Here is a 25,308-nt window from a genome sequence, read left to right as displayed (position 1 = left end):
CTACACTCCTGGAAATTGAAATAAGAACACCATGAATTCATTGTCCCAGGAAGGGGAAACTTTATTGACACATTCCTGGGGTCATACCATCACATGATCACACTGACAGAACCACAGGCACATAGACACAGGCAACAGAGCATGCGCAATGTCGGCACTAGTACAGTGTATATCCACCTTTCGCAGCAATGCAGGCTGCTATTCTCCCATGGAGACGATCGTAGAGATGCTGGATGTAGTCCTGTGGAACGGCTTGCCATGCCATTTCCACCTGGCGCCTCAGTTGGACCAGCGTTCGTGCTGGACGTGCAGACCGCGTGAGACGACGCTTCATCCAGTCCCAAACATGCTCAATGGGGGACAGATCCGGAGATCTTGCTGGCCAGGGTAGTTGACTTACACCTTCTAGAGCACGTTGGGTGGCACGGGATACATGCGGACGTGCATTGTCCTGTTGGAACAGCAAGTTCCCTTGCCGGTCTAGGAATGGTAGAACGATGGGTTCGATGACGGTTTGGATGTACCGTGCACTATTCAGTGTCCCCTCGACGATCACCAGTGGTGTACGGCCAGTGTAGGAGATCGCTCCCCACACCATGATGCCGGGTGTTGGCCCTGTGTGCCTCGGTCGTATGCAGTCCTGATTGTGGCGCTCACCTGCACGGCGCCAAACACGCATACGACCATCATTGGCACCAAGGCAGAAGCGACTCTCATCGCTGAAGACGACACGTCTCCATTCGTCCCTCCATTCACGCCTGTCGCGACACCACTGGAGGCGGGCTGCACGATGTTGGGGCGTGAGCGGAAGACGGCCTAACGGTGTGCGGGACCGTAGCCCAGCTTCATGGAGACGGTTGCGAATGGTCCTCGCCGATACCCCAGGAGCAACAGTGTCCCTAATTTGCTGGGAAGTGGCGGTGCGGTCCCCTACGGCACTGCGTAGGATCCTACGGTCTTGGCGTGCATCCGTGCGTCGCTGCGGTCCGGTCCCAGGTCGACGGGCACGTGCACCTTCCGCCGACCACTGGCGACAACATCGATGTACTGTGGAGACCTCACGCCCCACGTGTTGAGCAATTCGGCGGTACGTCCACCCGGCCTCCCGCATGCCCACTATACGCCCTCGCTCAAAGTCCGTCAACTGCACATACGGTTCACGTCCACGCTGTCGCGGCATGCTACCAGTGTTAAAGACTGCGATGGAGCTCCGTATGCCACGGCAAACTGGCTGACACTGACGGCGGCGGTGCACAAATGCTGCGCAGCTAGCGCCATTCGACGGCCAACACCGCGGTTCCTGGTGTGTCCGCTGTGCCGTGCGTGTGATCATTGCTTGTACAGCCCTCTCGCAGTGTCCGGAGCAAGTATGGTGGGTCTGACACACCGGTGTCAATGTGTTCTTTTTTCCATTTCCAGGAGTGTATTTCGATCAACATAAGTGTATGAAACATCTTTTTTCAATTATGAAACTAAATAACTCACGATTACTTGGCAATCTAGAGTGCAAAAATTTGTGAAATTGTCTATATCTGTCCGTATGCTGACAGTTTGTACCAGATAAAAACTATACAGTGCGCCGAAAGTGATTACATAATAATGAAAATTTGTTTTGTTTGTGATATGCATTGCTGAGAAACATGAGATATAAAACCAAATCTATGCAGTGTGACTGCTTTGCCATTTAAATAAGGCATGTCGGCATGTTCGCGGTTTCCCCGTCCTCACCCTCAGAAAGCAAGTGTCCAGCGAGACTGACGGGCCAAATTCCTGGCCGCCTCTGATCTACAGTAAAACGTGTGCATCATCGTTTAGGAAATTAGTATGTAGTGGTAATAACGATTTCTGTCAATAAGCTAGGTCGAAACAAAAACATTCAGCATTTAAGCAACAGAATCTTAGAGACGCTAGATATGGAAAATACACAGTTCGCTAACGGTGCGGAAGGGTGTCGAGTTTGGCGTTGTGGAGACTAACATCAAGAACTTGGCCTGACGTTATTTACAGAAAGCACAGAAAATACTAACCTTGAAGATCGGACGGTGATTAGAACTACGGTTCTCAGTAATATGGGTCCAGTGGCTTACCAATGTACCGCTCTGCTCGTCGTAGGACATCAAATGTTAATGGTGTCTAGATATAAAGAAGTGTTCGCCGCAAAAGATAAGAATAAAGTATCTTTGGCACAGTCGCTTCTCGTAAAATCTCCAGAGACTTAGCAGATCTTCTGATTGTTACCTAAGGGAATAGTAGTCGTTGTTCATTGTAATTATTTATTCAGTCACACACCCAAAGGAAATGATCAGCTAAACGAGTGAAAACAACGTGTTTCAAATTGCGATGGACATATTCGTCTGCCGGTTTGCCGGTGCTTTGAGCTAGTCTATTCATGTCACAGTCGCATTTCGCAGGTTCGAATCCTGCCTCGGGCATGGGTGTGTGTGATGTCCTTAGGTTAGTTAGGTTTAAGTGGTTCCAAGTTCTGGGGGACTGATGACCTCAGAAGTAAAGTCACATAGTGCTCAGGGCCATTTGAGCCACAGTCGCATTTACACCGTCCAGGCTAAATTATTGTATTCTATATATTCCAATTTCCAGCGTTCCCTTTCATTTTTGCTTCCTGTGGCTCCCTCTACTACCATGGAAATATTGCCTAATGCCACAACACATGTTCTATTGTCATGTCCCTTCCTCTACTTAGCGTTTTGTTTTTGAGAATAAAACATTCTCTTACCATATTTCTTCCACTCAGCGTATGCTCATTGTTTTTATTTATTTATTATCAATTTCGGACCAATTACGCGTTCACCTTCAGTCCCTATAGCACTGCGATCGACGTGATATACCACCCCCAGTGCACGCTATCAACGTATGACTGAATCTTACCGTGTGGTAACTAGCCGATTTCCCCAACTTCCAGTGCTATGGAAGCAACAACACCTAGTCAGTGTTTACTCAGTTACAGATATGTCCTCTTTATGCAAATTATGTGTCTTTAATGCTCTTATTACCATTGCTTTCCGAGCCGTTGCTCATTGCTGAAAACTTCCCTCCAGAAGAAAAATAAAATGCCCTGAATCTCTATCGACCCCTCTGCTGTCTTTTCGAGAGGCCGTTGGCCGAATGAGTGTGACAGCTTGTTCTGGAAGTCTTTGGCCAGCGCTGCTCATGGCTTTCATTCAAACTCAAAAGATTGGCTGGGATCTAATCGGGGCTCTTAGATTTGTTATCCTAGATCGGAGCGTCATTGATGTTTACGTGCAAGAAACTACGATGTTCATCAGTGGTCCATTGCCAGCAAGAGGGATGTAGAGTTTGTACCCATTAATCTGCATCATGTTTCTGTCACGAAAATTAATATTCGTTCCAACTATTTATCAGAGAGGCGGCAGGCTCATAAAAGACGCACTCCTTTCACTTACGTCTTATCTGCTGCAGCGATAAGATATACGACACACTCCACCAAAAATTACGTCGCACAGTCACACGATAAAAATAAAAAAAGTACGTCGTTAAGAAATATCTGATCGGGCATGCTATACTATTAAATACATCCTCGTAATCAGGATTCAGCACATCTTACCGAACTAACGAAATGTCAGAAACGAACGTAATGTTCAGCACACATTGTCGGTGAGACCGAGAGACCGTAACTGCTCAGTCGTTTCAGAATAACTGCGAAGCAAAGGAAACATGTGAATCCAAAGCCTGTGGTTTTCAATTCCTTATACATAAAAAAATAGAACGTTTTCCGAAAATCAGCACGGGAGGAAGCTTTGCTTCGTTTATATAAAGAATGTCTTGCAGCAGCACAACAGATACTCAGCTTCCAGCTTTCTGCTTTCCTTGACTCAAGCACATATGGGACATGATTCTTTGCCTGATGAGGGGAAAGATATTATTTGTTGCGACACTGTCAAATTATACAGAAGATTGGTAAGCGAATGTCCACTGGCGAGAAAGAGATTTAGGCGTCTTACAGAGCATAAAGACGGGGGCACGTTCTTTTTGAATGAGATTCAGAAATTTCTCTTAAGGATGAATACACAAGATTTCGAAACACTTCCTCCTTCTGAATGAGGAACGCATTTCAAAATATGACGACAGTTTCAAACTGCCAACTTGTGTTTCTCTCAGGTCAGCAATCACAATTCGTATCCTTAATCCACTGTCAATTCTTCGAACAACGGGCAGTGAGTCGCTCAACTTTGAAGTATCGTAATAAATACTAACAATAACGAAAAATTAGTTACCTCATCGTCAGGCTATGAGGTGACTCTCAATTTGAAATAATAAGATACTTTTAAATAATAGTTTCCCTCCAATCTTTTGCAAAGAATTTCATAGCGAAAAAACAAGTGTATCCAAAATATGTTTTACTTTTTTATGCAGAAAGTGAAACGTTTTCCGAAACAACTACATCAGCAACTTTGCTGCCCTTACTTACAGTATGGTACATTCTTTCAGCAGCACAGCAAATGACTTAAACTTGCCAAATTCCGCTTTCCTTGAATTAAACCTAGATGTAGACACAATTCATTGTGTGGGGCGGCCAAGGAGTCTGCCATAAACAGTGTACGACAAAAAACTGCGGCAATGAGACTCAACAATGCATGACACCGCGTATCAAGTTTCACAAGAGGATTGCAGCAGCACGAGCTAAACATGTAAATCACGCGTATTTTACCTTTTTTTTCCTTTTATTTGTGGCACCTCAGCCAGCCTCCGATACATATTGAATCACTCACTCTCCTACACACACACACACACACACACACACACACACACATCAACATTCGCATACAATATCTAAGTTTGTTGTAAACGCATTACTTACATCATGATGTGCTCCCGTCATTGCAATGTCACCCGAATCGTCAATTCAGTATGAAACACACAAGATTCACGCCTCCAGATTCCAGACAACTTCCCTGGCGTGTGTTGTTTACATCGCTTAAATTATATTGAAGTGATGATATTCATTTACTTAACGTTGTCTCTGAATTTTATTCATAACACTACGTGGTGACCCGCAAACAAAAATATTCTACGCCAGAGAAGTCGTCTGGCCGTGAATATTCAACGCTGCCCGTGCGGAGCCGTGCCGGATTGCTAGTCTTGGTATAAAACGCTTTGTGTCAAAATCTGGTGTACAGATATTTGTATAACACAAGCCCTGCTTATTGGTGGATCTTCCCGCCGGAGGAGAAATCCATGCGTCGGAGGAAAGTGCAGTATTTTTACAGCCACCCTCCACTATGCCTGTCGGTCCCCGTCCGATAGTACACGAGTCTTCCTGGTCTTGGTTTACCTCTGGTTGTCCTTCGCGTTTCCGCTTGATAGTCACAAAACCAAAACTCGACTTTGGTAGGTTTAAAAATGACCCTGGACTTGTTACTTCGATGACATACAATCACCAGCCCAAGTTCGAAATTACTGAGCTCTCCTGATCGGCCAATTCTGCAGCTACTGCTTCCCTACTGACAACAAAATACTCTCCCAGCCCCTCCCCCCCCCCCCACCCACCTTTTATACTGGCGGGTTCACTTCTGGTAATATCTAGCTGTCAATTCCGTGTTACGCAGGGGTGTCGGGATACTTTTGATCAGGCAGTGTATACACTCCTGGAAATGGAAAAATGAACACATTGACACCGGTGTGTCAGACCCACCATACTTGCTCCGGACACTGCGAGAGGGCTGTACAAGCAATGATCACACGCACGGCACAGCGGACACACCAGGAACCGCGCTGTTGGCCGTCGAATGGCGCTAGCTGCGCAGCATTTGTGCACCGCCGCCGTCAGTGTCAGCCAGTTTGCCGTGGCATACGGAGCTCCATCGCAGTCTTTAACACTGGTAGCATGCCGCGACAGCGTGGACGTGAACCGTATGTGCAGTTGACGGACTTTGAGCGAGGGCGTATAGTGGGCATGCGGGAGGCCGGGTGGACGTACCGCCGAATTGCTCAACACGTGGGGCGTGAGGTCTCCACAGTACATCGATGTTGTCGCCAGTGGTCGGCGGAAGGTGCACGTGCCCGTCGACCTGGGACCGGACCGCAGCGACGCACGGATGCACGCCAAGACCGTAGGATCCTACGCAGTGCCGTAGGGGACCGCACCGCCACTTCCCAGCAAATTAGGGACACTGTTGCTCCTGGCGTATCGGCGAGGACCATTCGCAACCGTCTCCATGAAGCTGGGCTACGGTCCCGCACACCGTTAGGCTGTCTTCCGCTCACGCCCCAACATCGTGCAGCCCACCTCCAGTGGTGTCGCGACAGGCGTGAATGGAGGGACGAATGGAGACGTGTCGTCTTCAGCGATGAGAGTCGCTTCTGCCTTGGTGCCAATGATGGTCGTATGCGTGTTTGGCGCCGTGCAGGTGAGCGCCACAATCAGGACTGCATACGACCGAGGCACACAGGGCCAACACCCGGCATCATGGTGTGGGGAGCGATCTCCTACACTGGCCGTACACCACTGGTGATCGTCGAGGGGACACTGAATAGTGCACGGTACATCCAAACCGTCATCGAACCCATCGTTCTACCATTCCTAGACCGGCAAGGGAACTTGCTGTTCCAACAGGACAATGCACGTCCGCATGTATCCCGTGCCACCCAACGTGCTCTAGAAGGTGTAAGTCAACTACCCTGGCCAGCAAGATCTCCGGATCTGTCCCCCATTGAGCATGTTTGGGACTGGATGAAGCGTCGTCTCACGCGGTCTGCACGTCCAGCATGAACGCTGGTCCAACTGAGGCGCCAGGTGGAAATGGCATGGCAAGCCGTTCCACAGGACTACATCCAGCATCTCTACGATCGTCTCCATGGGAGAATAGCAGCCTGCATTGCTGCGAAAGGTGGATATATACACTGTACTAGTGCCGACATTGTGCATGCTCTGTTGCCTGTGTCTATGTGCCTGTGGTTCTGTCAGTGTGATCATGTGATGTATCTGACCCCAGGAATGTGTCAATAAAGTTTCCCCTTCCTGGGACAATGAATTCACGGTGTTCTTATTTCAATTTCCAGGAGTGCATAAACGACCTGCCAAACTGCACTTCCAGCTCTTCGAAGCTGTTCACAGACGACGAAATTGTAAAAATCAGAGACGGAGTAATGTTACAAAATTGTTACTAATAGCAGCAATACTTTCAGGCGACGACCTCTCAGTGTCAAGTCTTGCAGATAACTCTCAACATAAGTGTATCCTTCTGTAGCGCGTCCTTTCCTAAGAGAAGATAGAACCACAAGATAAGCTATTTTGAATAGTCTTGAAGAATCATCTCGACAGTGACAGAAATTCTGAACACACTCCAGTGAGAGGCACTACACGAAGGGCCTCGCATACAGCGGAGAGAGACTCACACTCTATATCTCGAGAAACACACTACTTCCCCCAGCACACAGGTTGAAGAATGGCGATAATCGCAGTATTAAATACTGTATTACAAAAGAGAATTGCCGACAATCGTTATTCGCACTAATCGATCGTGAATTGTGCAGTGCATGGGAAAATAATCGATATAATCCATCACAGGCCGTACAACAGTTTGCGGAGAACAATTGTACATGAAGATGTTGCCGTTTAATTAATGCGTGAAAATCACGAAGTAACAATAACAGCTGGGTGTGAGTCAGTGGCCGACTGCAAGTGTTTCTATTGGACGCCACTTTGGCGTCTTGCGCATCCCTAATCTACCCTGCTGTCATCCAAGTGGGAAAATGGGACTTACAGTCCAACGTGGGGTCCGAACCATGTGTCGCTCTTGGCAGCTGTTCACATTGTTGGAAGAAGGAAGTCAGATTAACGGGGACTGAAAATGATCGGGCCGGCGTTAGATCTCGCGACCTCTTCCTATATACGTGGAGGACTTCATTCTTCTTCATTGAAACCACTGGAACCATGAGGACAAGATTAATTACAGCGCTCACAGATGCGTCGAAGAAATCATTATTCTCGCGCTTTGTGTACGAATAGAACGGGAAGAACTTGCAGATCCAGGACCAAGTTTCCGATTCTATAGCATTTGCCTCATTTCTAAGGGTCTGCCGTATGTGTGAGACACATATGAGCCTATAATATCAAGGGGTAAATTATATGGCATGAGATATACGACAAGAAGAAACGTTGATGGGCACATTTCAGGTTCTCTTGGCGAAGGGAGGAGAGGCTACCGGTAAACATTTCCCCCTTCCACATGGAGATGAAAACACCCTTGCAGAAAAGTACCGAGTACGCAAAAAGTACACACCATTATATATTGAAGAGACGAGGAAACTGGTGTAGGTATGCGTATTCAAATACAGAGATATATACGGCGCTACGGTCGGCGACGCCTATACTGTATAAGACAGCAGGTTGGTTCAAATGGCTCTGAGCACTATGAGATCATCAGCCCCCTAGAACTTAGAACTACTTTAACCTAACTAACATAAGGACATCACACACTTCCATGCCCGAGGCAGGATTCGAACCTGAGACCGTAGCGGTGCAGACTGTAGCGCCTAGAACCGCTCGGCCACTCCGGCCGACTAAGACAACAAGTGTCTGGCGCAGTTGTTAGATCGGTTTCTGCTGCTACAATGGCAGGTTATCGAGATTTAAGTGAGTTTGAACGCGGTGTTACAGTCGGCGCACAAGTGATGGGACACAGCATCTTCGAGGTAGCGATGAAGTGACGATTTTCCCGTACGTAAATTTCACTAGTGTACCGTGAATATCAGGAATACAGCAAAATATCAAATCTCCGACATCGCTGCGGCCGAAAAAAGATCCTGCAAGAACAGGACCAACGACGACTGAAAAGAATCGTTCAACGAGACAAAAGTGCAACCCTTGCGCAAATTTCAGTAGAATTCAATGTGGCACATCAACAAGTGTCAGCGTGCGAACCATTCCACGAAACACCCTCGATATGGACTTTCGGTGTTGACGGCCCAAGCGTGTACCCTTGATGACTGCACCACACAAAGTTTTAACACCGACATTGGATTGTTGCTGACTAGAAACATATTGCCTGGTCGGACAAGTCTCGTTTCAAATTGTACCGAGCGTATGGACGTGAACGAGTATGGAGACAACCTCATGCACTCTTTAGCAGGGGCTGTGTAATGGTATGAGGCATGTGCATTTGGAGTGATATGGGATCCTTGATACGTGTAGATACGACTCTGACAAGTGACACGTACGTAAGCATCCTGTCTGATCACCTGCAACCATTCATGTCCATTGTGCAATCCGTCGGACTTGGGTAATTCCAGCAGGACAATGCGACACCCCACACGTCCAGAATTGCTACAGAGTGACTCCGGAAACACTCTTCTAAGTTTAAACACTTCCGATGCCCACCAAACTCTCCACCAGACATGAACATTATTGAGCGTATCTGGAATGCCTTGCAATGTGCTGTTCACAAGAGATCTCTATCCCCTCGTACTCTTACGGTTTTATGGACATCCCTGCAGGATTCATGGTGTCCGTTCCCTCCAGCACTACTTGAGACATTAGTCGAGTTCATGCCACGTCGTGTTGCAGCACTTCTGTGTGCTCACGAGGGCCTTACACGATATTAGGCAGGTGTACCAGTTTCTTTGACTCTTCAGTGTTTTACTGCAAATATGAGAAAACTCCATACTTTTATACGTGACGTCGGGAATGACCACTTTTGTGCTGGAACACAACCTTAGACAGCTCGAGTAACCCTCAGATAACGTGGCAGCGTCTTCCGCCGTTTCTAAAACTTTTCCTGAGCAGCGGAATCACGAGAGGAAACGAGCAAAGAGTGAAGTGAGCTGTTTGCTTTAGGCACTTTGGTATCGCGATCTTATTAGACGGCTCTTTTACGAGTAAAGTCGTAATGCCACTGAGTGCCATACCTTTTCCAGAGAAACATTTCTTGATGTTTTCGTTCCGCCCAAAGACCGAGTAAGGCGCCGTTAATCAAATGTTCTTTTGCGTTGGCGCCCCTTCCATCGGTCACTAAGACCATTTCGAGAGATGCTTTAAAAAATTGTGCTCTGCTTCCAGGGAGCTTCTAACATGATCTCCTGCAGTCGTCAGAATACAAAAGTTCCCGCCTCATAACCTTATGTACGATCACAGTTCAAAATTGTTTGGAGCACATATTACATTTTATTATCATTCATACATATCACTAACATGTAGGCTTCCAAACATTTTTATCTGATGAGTAAATGGCATAAAAATGAAACTAATTTAGCTGAAAGCAAGGAATATTAGCGAAGGGGGCCAGTGTAAGGAGTACAGTATTAGTACAAAGTAAATATTAGTTGTAACTGGACGCTACACTGAGCTCTCAAGCGTTCATTCCGTGTGTAAGATCTCTGCTGCATAAGTTTACATCGTATTGTATTCGAAAGTCCCACGGCCTCCTGTATTGACACTGCTTCGTAACCAGCGTCAGCAGCAACTAGGTATTTAGCATAATGTACAATGGTGTTTGAATATACAACAAGACGAACTAAATGCAGTTGTTTATTAACTAATGTTAATTATCTGAAATAAAAATCGGCTTAAATGTGTTATAATTCATCTACAAGTATTTGCAACTGTTCAAGAAAAACATCATGTAATGGTTGATGGACGAAGGCATTATCAGGTTCTATGTAAGCTGTATGTGATAATAGACAACACCCACAATTTCATTATGATTGTTTGTTTCACTTGTGAAAGAAGTTCTCACTGATATCATGGCTCAGCTTTATTATACTTAACAATATCATGAAAATGATAATTGCTACTCACCATATATCGGAGATGCTGAGTCACAGACAGGCACAACAAAAAGACTGTCACAAAATAAGCTTTTACCCAACAAGGCCTTTGTCAAAAATAGACGACAGACCCACACACAACCGCAAACGCAACTCACATACACATGACCACAGCCTCTGGCAGCTGACGTCACACCACGAGCAGCAGCAGTGCATGATGAGTGATGCATCTGGGTGGGAGTAAGTAGGAGGCTGGGGTGGGGAGGGGGAGGGATAGCAGGATCATGGTGGGGATGGTAAAGCGCTGCTACTGGGACGATGCAGGGACGAGGTGTAGGGAGGGTAGGGCAGTTATGCGCAGTTGGGAAGTTAGACAGAGAGTGGGGGAGAGAGGGGGGTAGCGGAAAAGGAGAGAAGTAAAAGGACTGGGTGCATTGGTGGAATTGATGGCTGTGTAGTACTGGAATGAGAACAGGGAAGGGGCTAGATGGGTGAGGACAATGACTTAACGAAAGTTGAGGCCAACCTTCATTAGTTGGGTTGGGTTGTTTGGGGAAGACCAGACAGCGAGGTCATTGGTCTCATCAGATTAGGGAAGGATGGGGAAGGAAGTCGGCCTTGCCCTTTCAAAGGAACCTTCCTGGCATTTGCCTGGAGCGATTTAGGGAAATCACGGAAAACCTAAATCAGGATGGCCCGACGCGGGATTGAACCGTCGTCCTCCCGAATACGAGTCCAGTGTGCTAGCCACTGCGCCACCTCGCTCGGTCAACCTTCATTAGTAATTGTCCAGCACTACACAGCCCTCTTTCCACCAACGCACCCAGTCTTTTTAATTCTCTCCTTCTCCACTATCTCCCCCACACCTCTCCCTCACCCTCTGTCTACCCTCCTGACTGCACCTAGCTGCCTCAGCCTTTTTCCACCTCGTCCCTGCGTTCTCCCCAGCAGCACTTCACTGTTCTCCACCCGTATCCTGCTATCGCTCCCCTTTCCCACCCCAGCCTCCTTACCCCCACCCAGTTGCACCCCTCATTATGCACTGCTGCTGCTGCTCATAGTGTGGCATCAGCTGCCACAGGCTGTGATCATGCGAGTCTGAGTTGCATATGCGTGAGTGTGTGTCTGTTGTCTATTTTTGACAAAGGCCTTGTTGGCTGAAATCTTATTTTGTGAGTCTTTTTGTTTTGCCTACCTGTGACTCAGCATCTCCACTATATGGTGAGTAGCAATTATCCTTTTCATAATATTGTTACATTCCATCCTGGATTTTCCTTTATTTTATTTATTTATTTAACCTGAGCAGATTAGGGCCTTCAGCCTCTCTCTTACATGGAACCTTGATACACATACAGTGTTTTTTGCTTCATAGTTGCTTACGAAATGACTATAATTTTAATATGAGAAATTGTAATAAAATGGTATTAATAGTACTAAAAATTACAAGAATACGATAATTTCAATAACAGGACTCTCACTCTATCTCCTGTATTTTGGATTTTACAGATCTGATCGAATCCAAATGTTTTCACTTGAATAGCCAGATATGCATATGCATCACCTCTTTCTAGTTATGCCTAAACATTTATGTAGCACATGCCAGTTATATACTCTCAGCAATTCCCAGTTACAACCGAGAATAAGACTAAACATTAAACTTGACAAAAAAAAGAACCAAGAAATGTTTGGTGTACAGAATGTAGGAAGCAGTCTGGAACAGGTGCAGATACAAAACCTAGGCATTCTCGATTGAACGGCTCAGTGAAGTCAGATTTAGTGAAATTTTAGAAAGATGGAGTTGATTAGTAATTCGAATCCTCACAATAAACTCCATATTTACGCTGAAAGACTCTCATCTTTCACTAAGTTTGAAGGAAGGGAGCAAAATTAGGGATCTGGTCGACGACGAGGAAAGAAACTGGCTTGGTCCTTTCAAAGGAACCACTTCGTTATTTCTGTCCCTGCGATTTAGGGAAATCAGGGAAAGCAAATACTGGGTCACCAGACGAGGATTTGATCTGCTGTTGCCGGCCGGTGTGGCCGTGCGGTTCTAGGCGCTTCAGTCTGGAACCGCGTGAACGCTACGGTCGCAGGTTCGAATCCTGCCTCGGGCATGGATGTGTGTGATGTCCTTAGGTTAGTTAGGTTTAAGTAGTTCTAAGTTCTATGGGACTGATGACCACAGATGTTAAGTCCCATAGTGCTCAGAGCCATTTGAACCATTTGATCTGCTGTCCTCCCGAATACAAGTTCAGTGTCTTACCATTGCGCCAAGTCTCTCGAACGGAGCCTTCGATTATTACCACTGATCCCAAGGAAGTCCAGGTGAATGTACCCCGTAGCACAACACTGCACCCAGGCCGGTGGCGAGGAACGAGAAACGTGATTCATACGACCGGGAGACACGTTTCAATTGATCGACGGTCCTTTCTTGTGACCCCATGCCCATTATACAGTAAGTGTAATTGTCGATATCGTTCGGTCAGTATTGGGACACCTGAGAGTCCTCTACTGTGGAGCTCGACGTTGAACAATTTGCGCTGAACAGTCTGCTCTGAAACCGTGGAAACACTTGTTCTCTGCTTCGAATAACCCTTCCGCAACACGCACCAGATAAATTACTACGTGATTTGTCTGCACGGTCGTAACTGCAGCCTAAGTGGACGATACCTGTCAGTAGAGGCGAACCTTTTTGCGTTCACGCGCCCATATTTCAACACCTGACCTGCTGCCCAGGGGAAATTAAACATTAACGGCTTGCTCTTGCGCCACGTACTTGGAGGTACTAACCAGTCTGAAAACATATTACTCCTAATAACTACAATTATTAGTCTGCAAATTAAGTAAATACTGATGTAATGCTGTTCAATGCACTGTTCTCAGCCATCAATAAAAATATTTGCCCTTATACACCCTGTATACGAGGGTCGTTCAATATGTAATGCCCCACATTTTTTTAGAACGTATTTATTGTTATGAGTCAGAATTTGGTGACAACATACATCAACATGTCTTGGCTCTGAGCACTATGGGACTTAACATCTATGGTCATCAGTCCCCTAGAACTTAGAACTACTTAAACCTAACTAACCTAAGGACAGCACACAACACCCAGTCATCACGAGGCAGAGAAAATCCCTGACCCCCAACATGTCTTGTCCATGTCCTATTTTTCTACGTAGTCCCTATCACTTTCTATGGCTGTACGCCAACGCTGTGGAAGAGCATGTATTCCCTGCTTCTCCTGTAGACGTAGCCATGTTTTCATTGCATGACTGACTCTCATCAGCTTCAAAGTGTGTTCCCCATAGAGAATCTTTAAGCGCCCCGAAGAGATGGATGTCCGAGGGTGCCAGGTTTGAACTGTCGGATGGATGAGGCAATGATGTCCAACCCAATTTGGCGATGTGTTCCCGGGTTCTCAGACTTGTGTGTGGGTGTGCATTACCGTGTTGGAGCAAGATCTCTACTGTTTTATTGTCCGATCGAACACGTCCGAAACGGTTCTTGACTTTATTCAGAGTCTTCACGTATGCCTCTGAATTGATGGTTGACCCTCTTGGCATCACATCCACGAGTATGACGCCATCACAATCCCAGAAGACTTTCACCATGTTTTTTTTTTTCAGCAGAGGGGGTTGTCTTGAATTTCTTCTTTTATGGTGAATGAGGATGATGCTACTCCACGGACTGCCTTTCTGTTTCTGGCGCAATGTCGTTTTCTGCAAATGAGCTTGCTCTAAACTTTGAAAAAACACAGTACATCCAATTTTCTGCTTCAAAAAGTACAGTTCCTTCAATAAATATAACACACCAACAGAAGTCAGTAGACAGGGTAGAGCATACTAGGTTTTTGGGTGTACATATAAATGAGAATATTAATTGGAAAATTCATATTTTGGATCTTCTAAAGCGACTAGGTTCAGCAACTTCTGCAATCAGAATAATTTCCAATTTTGAAGATATAGAAATTCGTTAGCTAACATACTTCGCATACTTTCACTGTCTGATGTCATATGGAATAATATTTTGGGGTAAGTCAACATTTAGACAAAAAGTATTCACTGCTCAAAAGAAAGTAATTGGAATAATGTGTGGAGTTCATAGTAGTACATCTTGTAGGCATCTTTTTAAAAGATTGGGAATTCTTACAAGAGCCTCACAGTATATTTACTCACTAATGAAATTTCTTCTCAACAGCATGGACCAGTTTAAAAACAACAGTGACATTCATGATTATAATACCAGAAAAAAGAAAGACTTACACTATCCTTCACTCAACCTGTCTTTGGCACAGAAAGTGGTAAAATATGCTGCTATAAAAATTTTCGACAAATTACCAGATTAAATATAATATCTGACAGACAGCAGTAATAACTTTAAAAATAAATTGAAATCATATCTCTTTGACAACTCCTTCTATACCATAGATGAATTCTTGAATAGGAATAAATAAATCTATAAACATAGTACATGCATTTTGTGCAGGGAATGGGGTAAATAATAGAAATATTAGTCTTTAACTCTGTATTGTAATATATGTATATATTAAAAAATCTTGTCTCATATGTGCATTGCTCGTGCACTTGACACGTTCCACATCATAACGGCTACCGTACCGTGCGAATGATCAATGGAACACGCAACAAACTAACTAACTAACACCCAGCTTTCGTCCCCCGTAAGGATCCATGACAGAAAGGCCTCTTCATCGGTCTCAAAACGCTCCAACAATTCAGATGAAATGGCCTTTCTTTGACTCTTGCGGTCCGCTGTGAGCACTCGTGGAACTCATCCTGAGCACCTCTTCGAATATCCTAGAGTCTCGATCATTGCAGACACACTTCCAATACTGACTTACAACTGTAGAGCCAACTGTCGACTTGTGACGCGCCGGTCGTCACGAATAATGACATCCGCACAATTCAGCATGTCTGGAGCAGTGGCTGTGGAGTTCTGTTTCTGCATTTCCTGAGGCTGTAGCTTTCTTTAGCCATCGTCCAACTGTACTCCTATCAACTGCAGCATCGCCAAATACTGCACACAAGCGTTTATGAATGTTCACAACGGTGTCTTTTTCTGCAAGCAAGAATTCAATAACAGCACGCTACTTGTAACGTGAGTCGTATGTAGACGTCATTTTGACGTTGAACTACGGCTCTGCCATGTGCGAAAACGGTTCGAAACTTCACCGGCACACAGAACTAACATTAACTGTGCAGCACCAATAAGGACGTCGTCAGTCTACGTACATCAATTTTTTTTTTTTTTTTTTTTTTTTTTTTTACTTTAAATGTGGGGCACAGCCCGCATCTCGTGGTCGTGCGGTAGCGTTCTCGCTTCCCACGCCCGGGTTCCCGGGTTCGATTCCCGGCGGGGTCAGGGATTTTCTCTGCCTCGTGATGGCTGGGTGTTGTGTGCTGTCCTTAGGTTAGTTAGGTTTAAGTAGTTCTAAGTTCTAGGGGACTGATGACCATAGCTGTTAAGTCCCATAGTGCTCAGAGCCATTTGAGCCATTTGTGGGGCACTACTCACTGAACGACCCTCGCAGAAGTGAGATGTCTTTGTCATACGAGCATGAAAGGAGAGAGTAAGTGAACCACTGTTTCCAGGGCTGAAGGTGCGGCCGTGCGGCGGGGAGCCCCCGCTGGTGCACCCCGGCACGGGCCGGCAGTACGACTGCGGCAGCGGGCCGGCGCGCCAGGACTGCCCTGCGGGCAGCTACTGCCACCAGACCGCGCACTTCGCCCGCTGCTGCATCAAAACCGACAAGGGTAGGTTACGCTCACCGCCATCAGGGCCGTACTGAGAATGTGGCGACACAGGCCCCCCGGCGAGGCGACAGGCACAGATGGGGCGAGAATGCTGAACGTACACTACTGGCCATTAAAATTCCTACACCACGAAGATGACGTGCTAAAGACGCGTAATTTAACCGACAGCAAGAAGACCCTGTGGTATGCAAACGATTAGCTTTTCAGAGCATTCACACAAGGTTGGCGCCGGTGGCGACACCTACAACGTGCTGACATGACGAAAGTTTCCGACCGATTTCTCATACACAAACAGCAGTTGACCGGCGTTACCTGGTGAAACGTTGTTGTGATGCCTCGTGTAAGGAGGAGAAATGCGTACCATCACGTTCCGACTTTGATAAAGGTCGGATTGTAGCCTATCGCGATTGCGGTTTATCGTATTCCGACATTGCTGCTCGCGTTGGTTGAGATCCAATTACTGTTAGCAGAATATGGAATCGCTGGGTTCAGAAGGGTAATACGGAACGCCTTCCTGGATCCCAACGGCCTCGTATTACTAGCAGTCGAGATGACAGGAATCTTATCCGCACGGCTGTAACGGATCGTGCAGCCACGTCTCGATGCCTGAGTCAACAGATAGGGACGTTTGCAAGACAACAACCATCTGCACGAACAGTTCGACGACGTTTGCAGCAGCATGGACTATCAGCTCGGAGACCATGGCTGCGGTTACCCTTGACGCTGCATCACAGACAGCAGAGCCTGCGATGGTGTACTCAACGACGAACCTGGGTGCACGAATGGCAAAACGTCATTTTATCGCATGAATCCAGGTTCTGTTTACAGCATCATGATGGTCGCATCGTGTTTGGCGACATCGCCGTGAACGCACATTGGCAGTGTGTATTCGTCATCGCCATACTGGCGTATCACCCGTCGTGGTGGTATGGGGTGCCATTGGTTACGCGTCTCGGTCACCTCTTGTTCGCATTGACGGCACTTTGAACAGTGGACGTTACATTTCATATGTGTTACGACCCTTGGCTCTACCCTTCATTCGATTCCTGCAAAACCCTACATTTCAGCAGGATAATGCACGACCGCATGTTGCAGGTCCTGTACGGTCCTTTCTGGATACAGAAAATGTTGGACTGCTGCCCTGGCCAGCACATTCTCCAGATCTCTCACCAACTGAAAACGTCTGGTCAATGGTGGCCGAGCAACTGGCTCGTCACAATACGCCAGTCACTACTCTTGATGAACTGTGGCATCATGTTGAAGCTGCATGGGCAGCTGTACCTGTACACGCCATCCAAGCTCTGTTTGACTCAATGCCCAGACATATCTAGGCCGTTATTACGGGCAGAGGTGGTTTCCTTGGTACTGATTTCTCAGGATCTATGCACCCAAATTGCGTGAAAATGTAATCACATGTCAGTTCTAGTATAATATATTTGTCCAATGAATACCCGTTTATCATCTGCATTTCTTCTTGGTGTAGCAATTTTAATGGCCAATAGTGTAAAATAAAGAATTAAATACCGTTTAAAAATCAACCGGAAGGGGTACATGAATCCTCCTTCCCATCATAATATTCGTATCTTCTGGTTACGAGAAGAAGCCTTTGCCTCAGCCCGTGACTGTAAACGCACTCTGTTGTCAACAGTGTCATTTCTACTCCCTGCAAACAGCCCTATAAAGAAACTACTACTACCATCGAACAGGCCTCTATCTCTAACAGGCTGCTGTGGTAACGGTGTGCTCGGCTCGCGCAGGTGCCACCTGCACAGCTCGCTCATGTTCAACAATGGAGTTCTTGTTGGTACATGTCTACTCTGTTGTAGGTGGGCGAGACGCTTTTGTAAGTGAACAAGAGGGTGCTGAAAGTTTCTGGCTGAAACCAGTAACGAAGCGCAACAGTGGAGAAAAGAAGCAGAAAAAATGTGGAGGAGATATGTGATGTACGTACCCCTTCTGTCAGTACCTTTGCTGCCCCTAAGTTGTGGTTGGCACTCTCTGCTGTGTAAATAAGAAAGAACTGAAGAATAATTCAAATGTGCCTTATTAATAAAATTACAGAAGTTGTGAGTCGTGCTACATTCAGTTACATTCTCATAATCCAACGTTTTGCTTTTTTTTGTTGGCTTTCGGAACGTGTCAATACAGACATCTGGAAGTGTTACACAGCATGCGGTTCTGACAATTCATACTATACATAAGTTTAAGTCGTACCCTGATACGAAGTTACATTGGCTTAACAAAGGATTGATTTCGACATAAAACAATTTCTACATCCCCAGAATTCTAAAACGAGTAAACATTCATCCAAGTTGATACCTTGTGTAAACAAAGGTATGCTCTGCAGTTGGTCGTCGGTTGCATTGCTGAAGCACCGGTAGATGTTACTTATGTATTAGGTATTTCGCTGCTATTCCGGTGCAACTGAAACTCTGGCACACCCTAAAGCAACGAAAGGTTTGTTTGCTGATCACTGAGCAAAACGTGTAACCCCATGTAGTTCTTGTATCAAGTCTAGCTGGACAGTTGGTTGCGTTACGCCTGCCAGTCTGCTCTACTTTGAGGTGGTATGGGTTTTCACGAAACCACCCTCAAGACACACTTCGATACAAGATGTTCTTTTAGGCCTCAATTTGTGACGCCACTTCATAAGAACTGGACATCTGCACATAAGGTGTCACATGATATGAAACACTGAAACAGCAAAAATGCTTTTATCCTTCTCAGAGAAGTTGGTTACAAATATGTGTGCCGTTTGCAGATGTGCTCTGATGTATTAATGACATTGGACTGTACAGACAAATCGCAGCAAAGAAAGAGTGTTATCCTTGGTGTAGTGTCAAGTATGCTATCTGCCAAAGGTATTTTTGATTCTATGTACAATCAAAGCACTTTCGCTGTTAAAAGGTTGAGAAAGGTGAAGAGGATGGGTGAAGAGACGCCTGACTGGGTAGCACACTTGAATTGTGCCGAATAAATGTGTGAGCTAGAGCGCTTCAATTCGCTTGATAGACTAACAAGTGAAATGAAAAAGAAATGTCGCACATCGCATTATTTCATCTTACAAAAAGTTTTCAATAAGTAATGCAACTTCAATTTCGCCTCGGGAAACGCCTCAAACGAAATCTCTGAATCTTATCTTGAATAAATGTGCTGTTCATTGTGGTGCCAAATACAGTAGATATAATGATACAGCAGAGTTAGCTATGGAAATAACTGCACTCAAATTCCACATGACAGAATTGACAATCAACACAGTTCATTTAAGTGGTACTTTTCAATAACACTTCATTTTTAATAAATCTCCTTACAGAATTATAAAGCTTTCTAAATCTGCGCAGAAAAAACTACGGGAAGGCAGTTTTTAAGGGGGGAGGGGGGGGGGGGGGGGGGAACAGAGCGTTGGTAGTTCTGCCAAGAGTGCACATCTCCTCGGTACGGCTCTGACTGCCGCTAAACCTCTGACATCAGTCCGCTCCGGTAACTTTTTCAGTGTCACTGCACCTACTGTTCTCTGTTTACGAGCTAAACATTTTGTTTGACAGCCTTGTCCGAGATCGCGCCCTCGTGCGAAACGTCTACGTACGGATGCTGCCCAGATGGGAAGACGCCGGCTGGTGGCCCTGCTTACGCCGAATGTCCGTCTTTCTGCGGCTGCAACAAACTCGGTAAGTAATGTAGACACTCTACTTGCCACACGTGAAACAATTCTACAGTTTCCACAATGTCTAACCGAGCTCCTGACTTTGCTCCAATGCTAATGGACGCCTAAGCGCAGATCCATAGGGTATAAATTACGATAGGCTTACCACCTGACTGGCAACATTCTAGCTACGTAAAAGTGCGCATTCTCAGGCTGACAGTGTCTGCTATCAAAAACAAATCAGACACGGTTCGTAGGACAACAGGTAGAACCGACAAACCACAGGAAGTTGAGTGTGCAAAGATACTGAGGGGGTGGGGGGACCAAGCACTACAAAAATATAGAAAAAATAAGTAGGAAGACTAACTTCCTGAATGTAGGTGGAAACGACAGAAGGAAAACAGTATTTACCTCACTTACTCGCTCACATAGCCATAGTATTCACAGTTGTAATGATAAGTGAAATAATGTTAATGGTAAGTGTTATGTTGTGTAGGTTATGGCGTTGTCTGGGTTGCGAGAGTTCGCTAGTATTATTGTTCTTCAACTATTTTCATTACATACGTTCTTAAATTTTCCGAAAAATGCTTTCAAAAAAAATTATTTCTCAGTGGGGTTGCAGGTTTTCTCGTCGTATTCCAGTGATAATATCTTCTCGGATGATTAGCCTACTGGTGACGTGTACTTCTCCGAATTGCAATTTCTCGATGTTAAGCTAAAGCCATGTACCAAGTAGTGATGTAAACAAGTCATTGTTATTATAGGAAAAATGCTATAGCTGGCCGCTGTGACCGAGCGGTTCTAAGCGCTTCAGTCCGTCTTCTTTGGTTTTCTTCTTGGTCATCTTTCGATTTGTGAATTTTGGACGCAAAGATTTCGCGGTTTTAGACGTAGTCCGGAGTAATTTCTGCCATCTTTATATCACTTTTGATCTCACCAACCATATCTTCGTGTCCGTTTGGGCCTCGCCAATCATTTCTTCGTGTCAGTTTTGGCTTATTCCTGCTGTCAAAAAAACACCGACCATTTTTTTTGTAAGTCTGTCTCGGTTCATTCGTTTAATGTGTCCATAGGATATTAAACTGCGTTTTCAAACCTCAGTATCGATATTGTTTGATTTTTTGATTGCTTCTGAGCTCTTATTTGTTAGTCTGCAATTTTTGTACCAAGAATTTTTCTCACTATTTTGCTTTCCTTTTTCTCAGTATTTTCAGTATCTATTTTTCTGATCAAAATTAGTGTTACTGATCAAATAGAGATATTCTGGTTGCATTACTGTATTGTAATGTCTTAGTTTTGTTTGCTTTGACATACATTTCTTGTTGTAGATATTTTGGGTAAGTTGGTAAAACGTTTGCACCATTTGGTATCCATAAGTTACGTCCTATTGAAAAGGAGATCTTTGGAGTAACGGCGTTGTATGTAATCTCAGTAGGTGAATGGGTTCGCCGAGGGACGGCATGCTGGTATTCCCTGTTGCACAAGAGGAGTTAAGGCTAACCGGCCATTGACCTTCTTCTTCTGTGCTGGATACACACGCATTGTCCAAACTCTTACGTGACTCGGTAAGATTGTCTGCCGCGAGTAATGAATGTAATGGGTAGGGGCACTACGAATGTAGTGCGTGGACATTAAGTTGGGAATGTGGGTCTCACGGGGAGCGTGCAAGGGATAAATCTCTGCAGTCGCACTATCCTCTGTGCCCTCGGTGTCTTAGATGGATAGAGCGTCTGCCAAGTCAGCAGGAGATCCCGGGTCGGGGCACACATTTTCAACTCTCCCCTTTGATGTATACCAACGACTGCCGACAGCTTAGGGTCTTTCTTTAATTATCATTTCTTTCTAAGAGAGCTGCATGTCCGACAGAACAGATACCATCTTCATATCTGTTGAGAGAGGCTTTGCTTAAAAGTTACGGTCGAAGGCTTCTGTTGTACGTCTCTCAAGACTTTAACGATGTACGGAAGTGATCAATGAGAGTCATTACTGTTAGACGGGTTTTCAACCCAGCCTGGTCGTAGCGACCGCATTTTCAAAATAACACCTTGAAGTTACCTGTATTATTAACGGAATGGGCATGATATTGTCCTTACAAAAATCTTGGTGGATGATCGAGGCAGTCCTTTTTTTAACACTTCCACATGATTTATTAATAAATTTTCTGAAGTTTGACTAGCAACATTTTTGCCATGGTCAAAGTAGACATTTCTTGTGAAAATAAAAGTTATGATAAAGTATCTTTATTACATTGCTGTAGATCAGTGGTCTTCCTTTTTTTCCTCAAGAGCCAGTACTAACATCTTTGGGGGGCACCTGGGGCAACATACGTACCGACCTCATTCTTCGGCAACCTACATAAACTAGTATGTTATGAGCCCCCAAAAGACCAGCGTTAGTAAGGGCACTATAAGGAGACCGTCGGACACCAAATACGGGTCGTTAAAAGTCGGCAGCATTCGAAGCACTTCGTGTCGACTGTTCTCTGTTTCAGTATCCTGCCACTCCCAGCATCTCAGCAACACCGAAGTTGTGACACCGTAATTGCTTGACAAAGTTGTTATTTCTGTGAGCGGCTGATTAACTGATTAATAAGAGTTGTTGCACTTATAATTAAATTCATTATGCAGTATGAGACACGGTCACAAATGTTTGCTGAATGTTCTGAATGTCATTTTTCTTGTACTCATTGCATTACTTTACAAGAACCTTAATAAATTCCAAATTTCTTGTTGTAAATATGTACATTTGGAGATAACCGTCTATATAAGGAGCATCCACGAATCCATGTTCCTTCCGTTTTAAATTTATACCGTAGCAGCTGATCGGTACGAGGCACACACGCCCGTGAGTTGTCAGTACTGGAAGACAAACAATATAACGTTTCCCTCTCACATCCTCTAACCTCCCAGTGGCCGCACTGCTCACTCCTCTGCCACTGAGGTAAGCGGTCAACTTACTTAGCTCATGACCGAATTCACTAATGACAATTAAGATGGAACACATCCTAAAATATTACCGTCTCTGTATTTTTGTTTTTTGCTGAGCAAAGAAGCTACACTCGTAAGATTTCCTTAACGTTACTTGACGTTTTAGGATTCGGCTGTTAGTTGCTACACCGAAGAGCCAAAGAAACTGGTACACCTGCCTAAAGTCGTGTAGGGGCCCCGCGAGCACGCAGAAGTGCCGCAACTCGACATGGCATGGATTTGACTAATATCTGAAGTAGTGCTGGAGGGAATTGATATCATGAATCCTGCAGGGCTGTCGATAAATCTGTACCATGAGGGGGTGGAAATCTCTTCTGAAGAGCACGTTGCAAGGCATCCTAGACATGTTCAATAATGTTCATGTCTGGAAGTTTGGTGGCCAGTGGAACTGTTTAAACTCAGAAGAGTGTTCCTGGAGCCTCTCTGTAGGAATTCGGGGCTTGTGAGGTGTCGCATTGTCCTGCTGGAATTTCCCAAGTCCGTCGGAAAGCACAATGGACGTGAATGGATACAGGTGATCAGACAGGATGCTTAAGTACTTGTCATTTCTCAGAGTCATATCCAGACGTATCGGCTGTCTCATATCTCTCCAACTGCACATGTCCCACACCATTACAGAACCTCAAAAAAAATGGTTCAAATGGCTCTAAGCACTATGGGACTTAACATCTGAGGTCATCAGTCCCCTAGAACTTAGAACTACTTAAAACTAACTAACCTAAGGACATCACACACATCCATGCCCGAGGCAGGATTCGAACCTGCAACCGTAGCGGTCGCGCGGTTCCAGACTGAAACGCCTAGAACCGCTCGGCCACAGCGGCCGGCCGAGGCATACAGCTTTGTGTCGTGCAGTCATCAAGGGTACACGAGTGAGCGTTCGGCTCCGAAAGCCCATATCGACGATGTTTCGTTGAATGGTTCGTACGCTGACACTTGTTGATGGTCCAGTATTGAAATCTGCCGCAATTTGCGGAAGTGTTGCACTTCTGTCACGTTGAACGCGTCTCTTCAGTCGTCGTTTTTGCAGGATGTTTTTTCTGGCGCAGCGACTTCGGAGATTTGATGTTTTACCGGATTCCTGGTATTCACGGTGCACTCTTGAAATGGACGTAGGGGAAAATCGCCACTTCCTCGCTACTTCGGAGATGCTGTGTCCCATCGCTCGTGCGTCGACTATAACACCACGTTCAAACTCTCTTAAACTTTGGTAACCTGCCATTGTAGCAGCAGTAACTGCGCCAGACACTTGTTGTCTTATGTATGCGTTGCCGGCCGCAGCGGCCGTATTCTGCCTGTTTGCGTATCTCTGTATTTGAATACACATGCCTATACCAGTTTCTTTCGCGCTTCAGTGTAGATGCACATTATAACAAAGTACGGCTGAGAACCGCCGGCCGCAGGCGTACTTGATTCGGGCTGCATGCGGCTTACGGGCCGCAGTTTGACGACCACTGCTGTAGATGCTGCACATCGTCCTTTTATTATTATTGATCGCAAATTAGCTCCCACTTCTGATAGTTTAAAAAATCTGTCCTAACATCGTGTTAACTTTTAAAAAATTAAAGCAAATGTAAATGCGAAAGGATAATGAGGATGAGTCATCAAGGCAAATACGCAGAAATTTCTACGTGTTCAAGACCTTTTAGCTGCGTACCCAGCAACCTATATTTACTGGGAAGAGGAAACGTAAGCTGCTTTTATCTGACATTCAACTATGAATGGTAAACTATTAGCCTACTGAAGACCTGATCGCAGAACACACATGAATTCATTTGAGTAATTTTTATATACTTTTCTGTAACTGTTTAATTGCGGCACACCAAATAATGTTAAATAAACGTGACAAAGTTAGGAAATCAAATTTGAAAGCTAGAATAATAAGAGAACACTAAGAGAACATGGATCAGAAATGTGTAACATTATGCTGACGATCAGTACAGAGTAACTTCATACTTTGAGTGACTGTGTTGGACAACTGCTATATACCATGAATTATTATTTTTATTTTTAATTTATATATCTCAGTTCGATAATCTTAAAGAAGGCCTTACAATTAGCGTAGAAAGCATGCAAGTCTTTCATGTTTTGATTTAACAATGATTACATGTTTTTTCAGATGGTTGCAAATCCACATGCGATAGTTACACACATAAGAATA

General features: G+C 45.2%; 1 protein-coding gene across 1 annotated transcript in view; it reads left to right on the top strand.

The window, feature by feature from the left end:
* LOC126235046 (agrin-like) overlaps positions 1-25,308 on the top strand; it is a 232,895-nt gene that overhangs the window by 120,008 nt on the left and 87,579 nt on the right. Inside the window, exons 7-8 of the mRNA XM_049943782.1 lie at positions 16,356-16,517; positions 20,063-20,185. Coding sequence (XP_049799739.1) covers positions 16,356-16,517; positions 20,063-20,185 — 285 coding nt within the window. The remainder of the gene's footprint in view (positions 1-16,355; positions 16,518-20,062; positions 20,186-25,308) is intronic.

The sequence above is a fragment of the Schistocerca nitens genome, chromosome 2 (assembly GCF_023898315.1).
Source record: "Schistocerca nitens isolate TAMUIC-IGC-003100 chromosome 2, iqSchNite1.1, whole genome shotgun sequence".
NCBI classification, from domain to species: domain Eukaryota; kingdom Metazoa; phylum Arthropoda; class Insecta; order Orthoptera; family Acrididae; genus Schistocerca; species Schistocerca nitens.
Note: the sequence above shows the minus strand (reverse complement) of the source record. Positions and strands in the feature narration are given on the sequence as shown.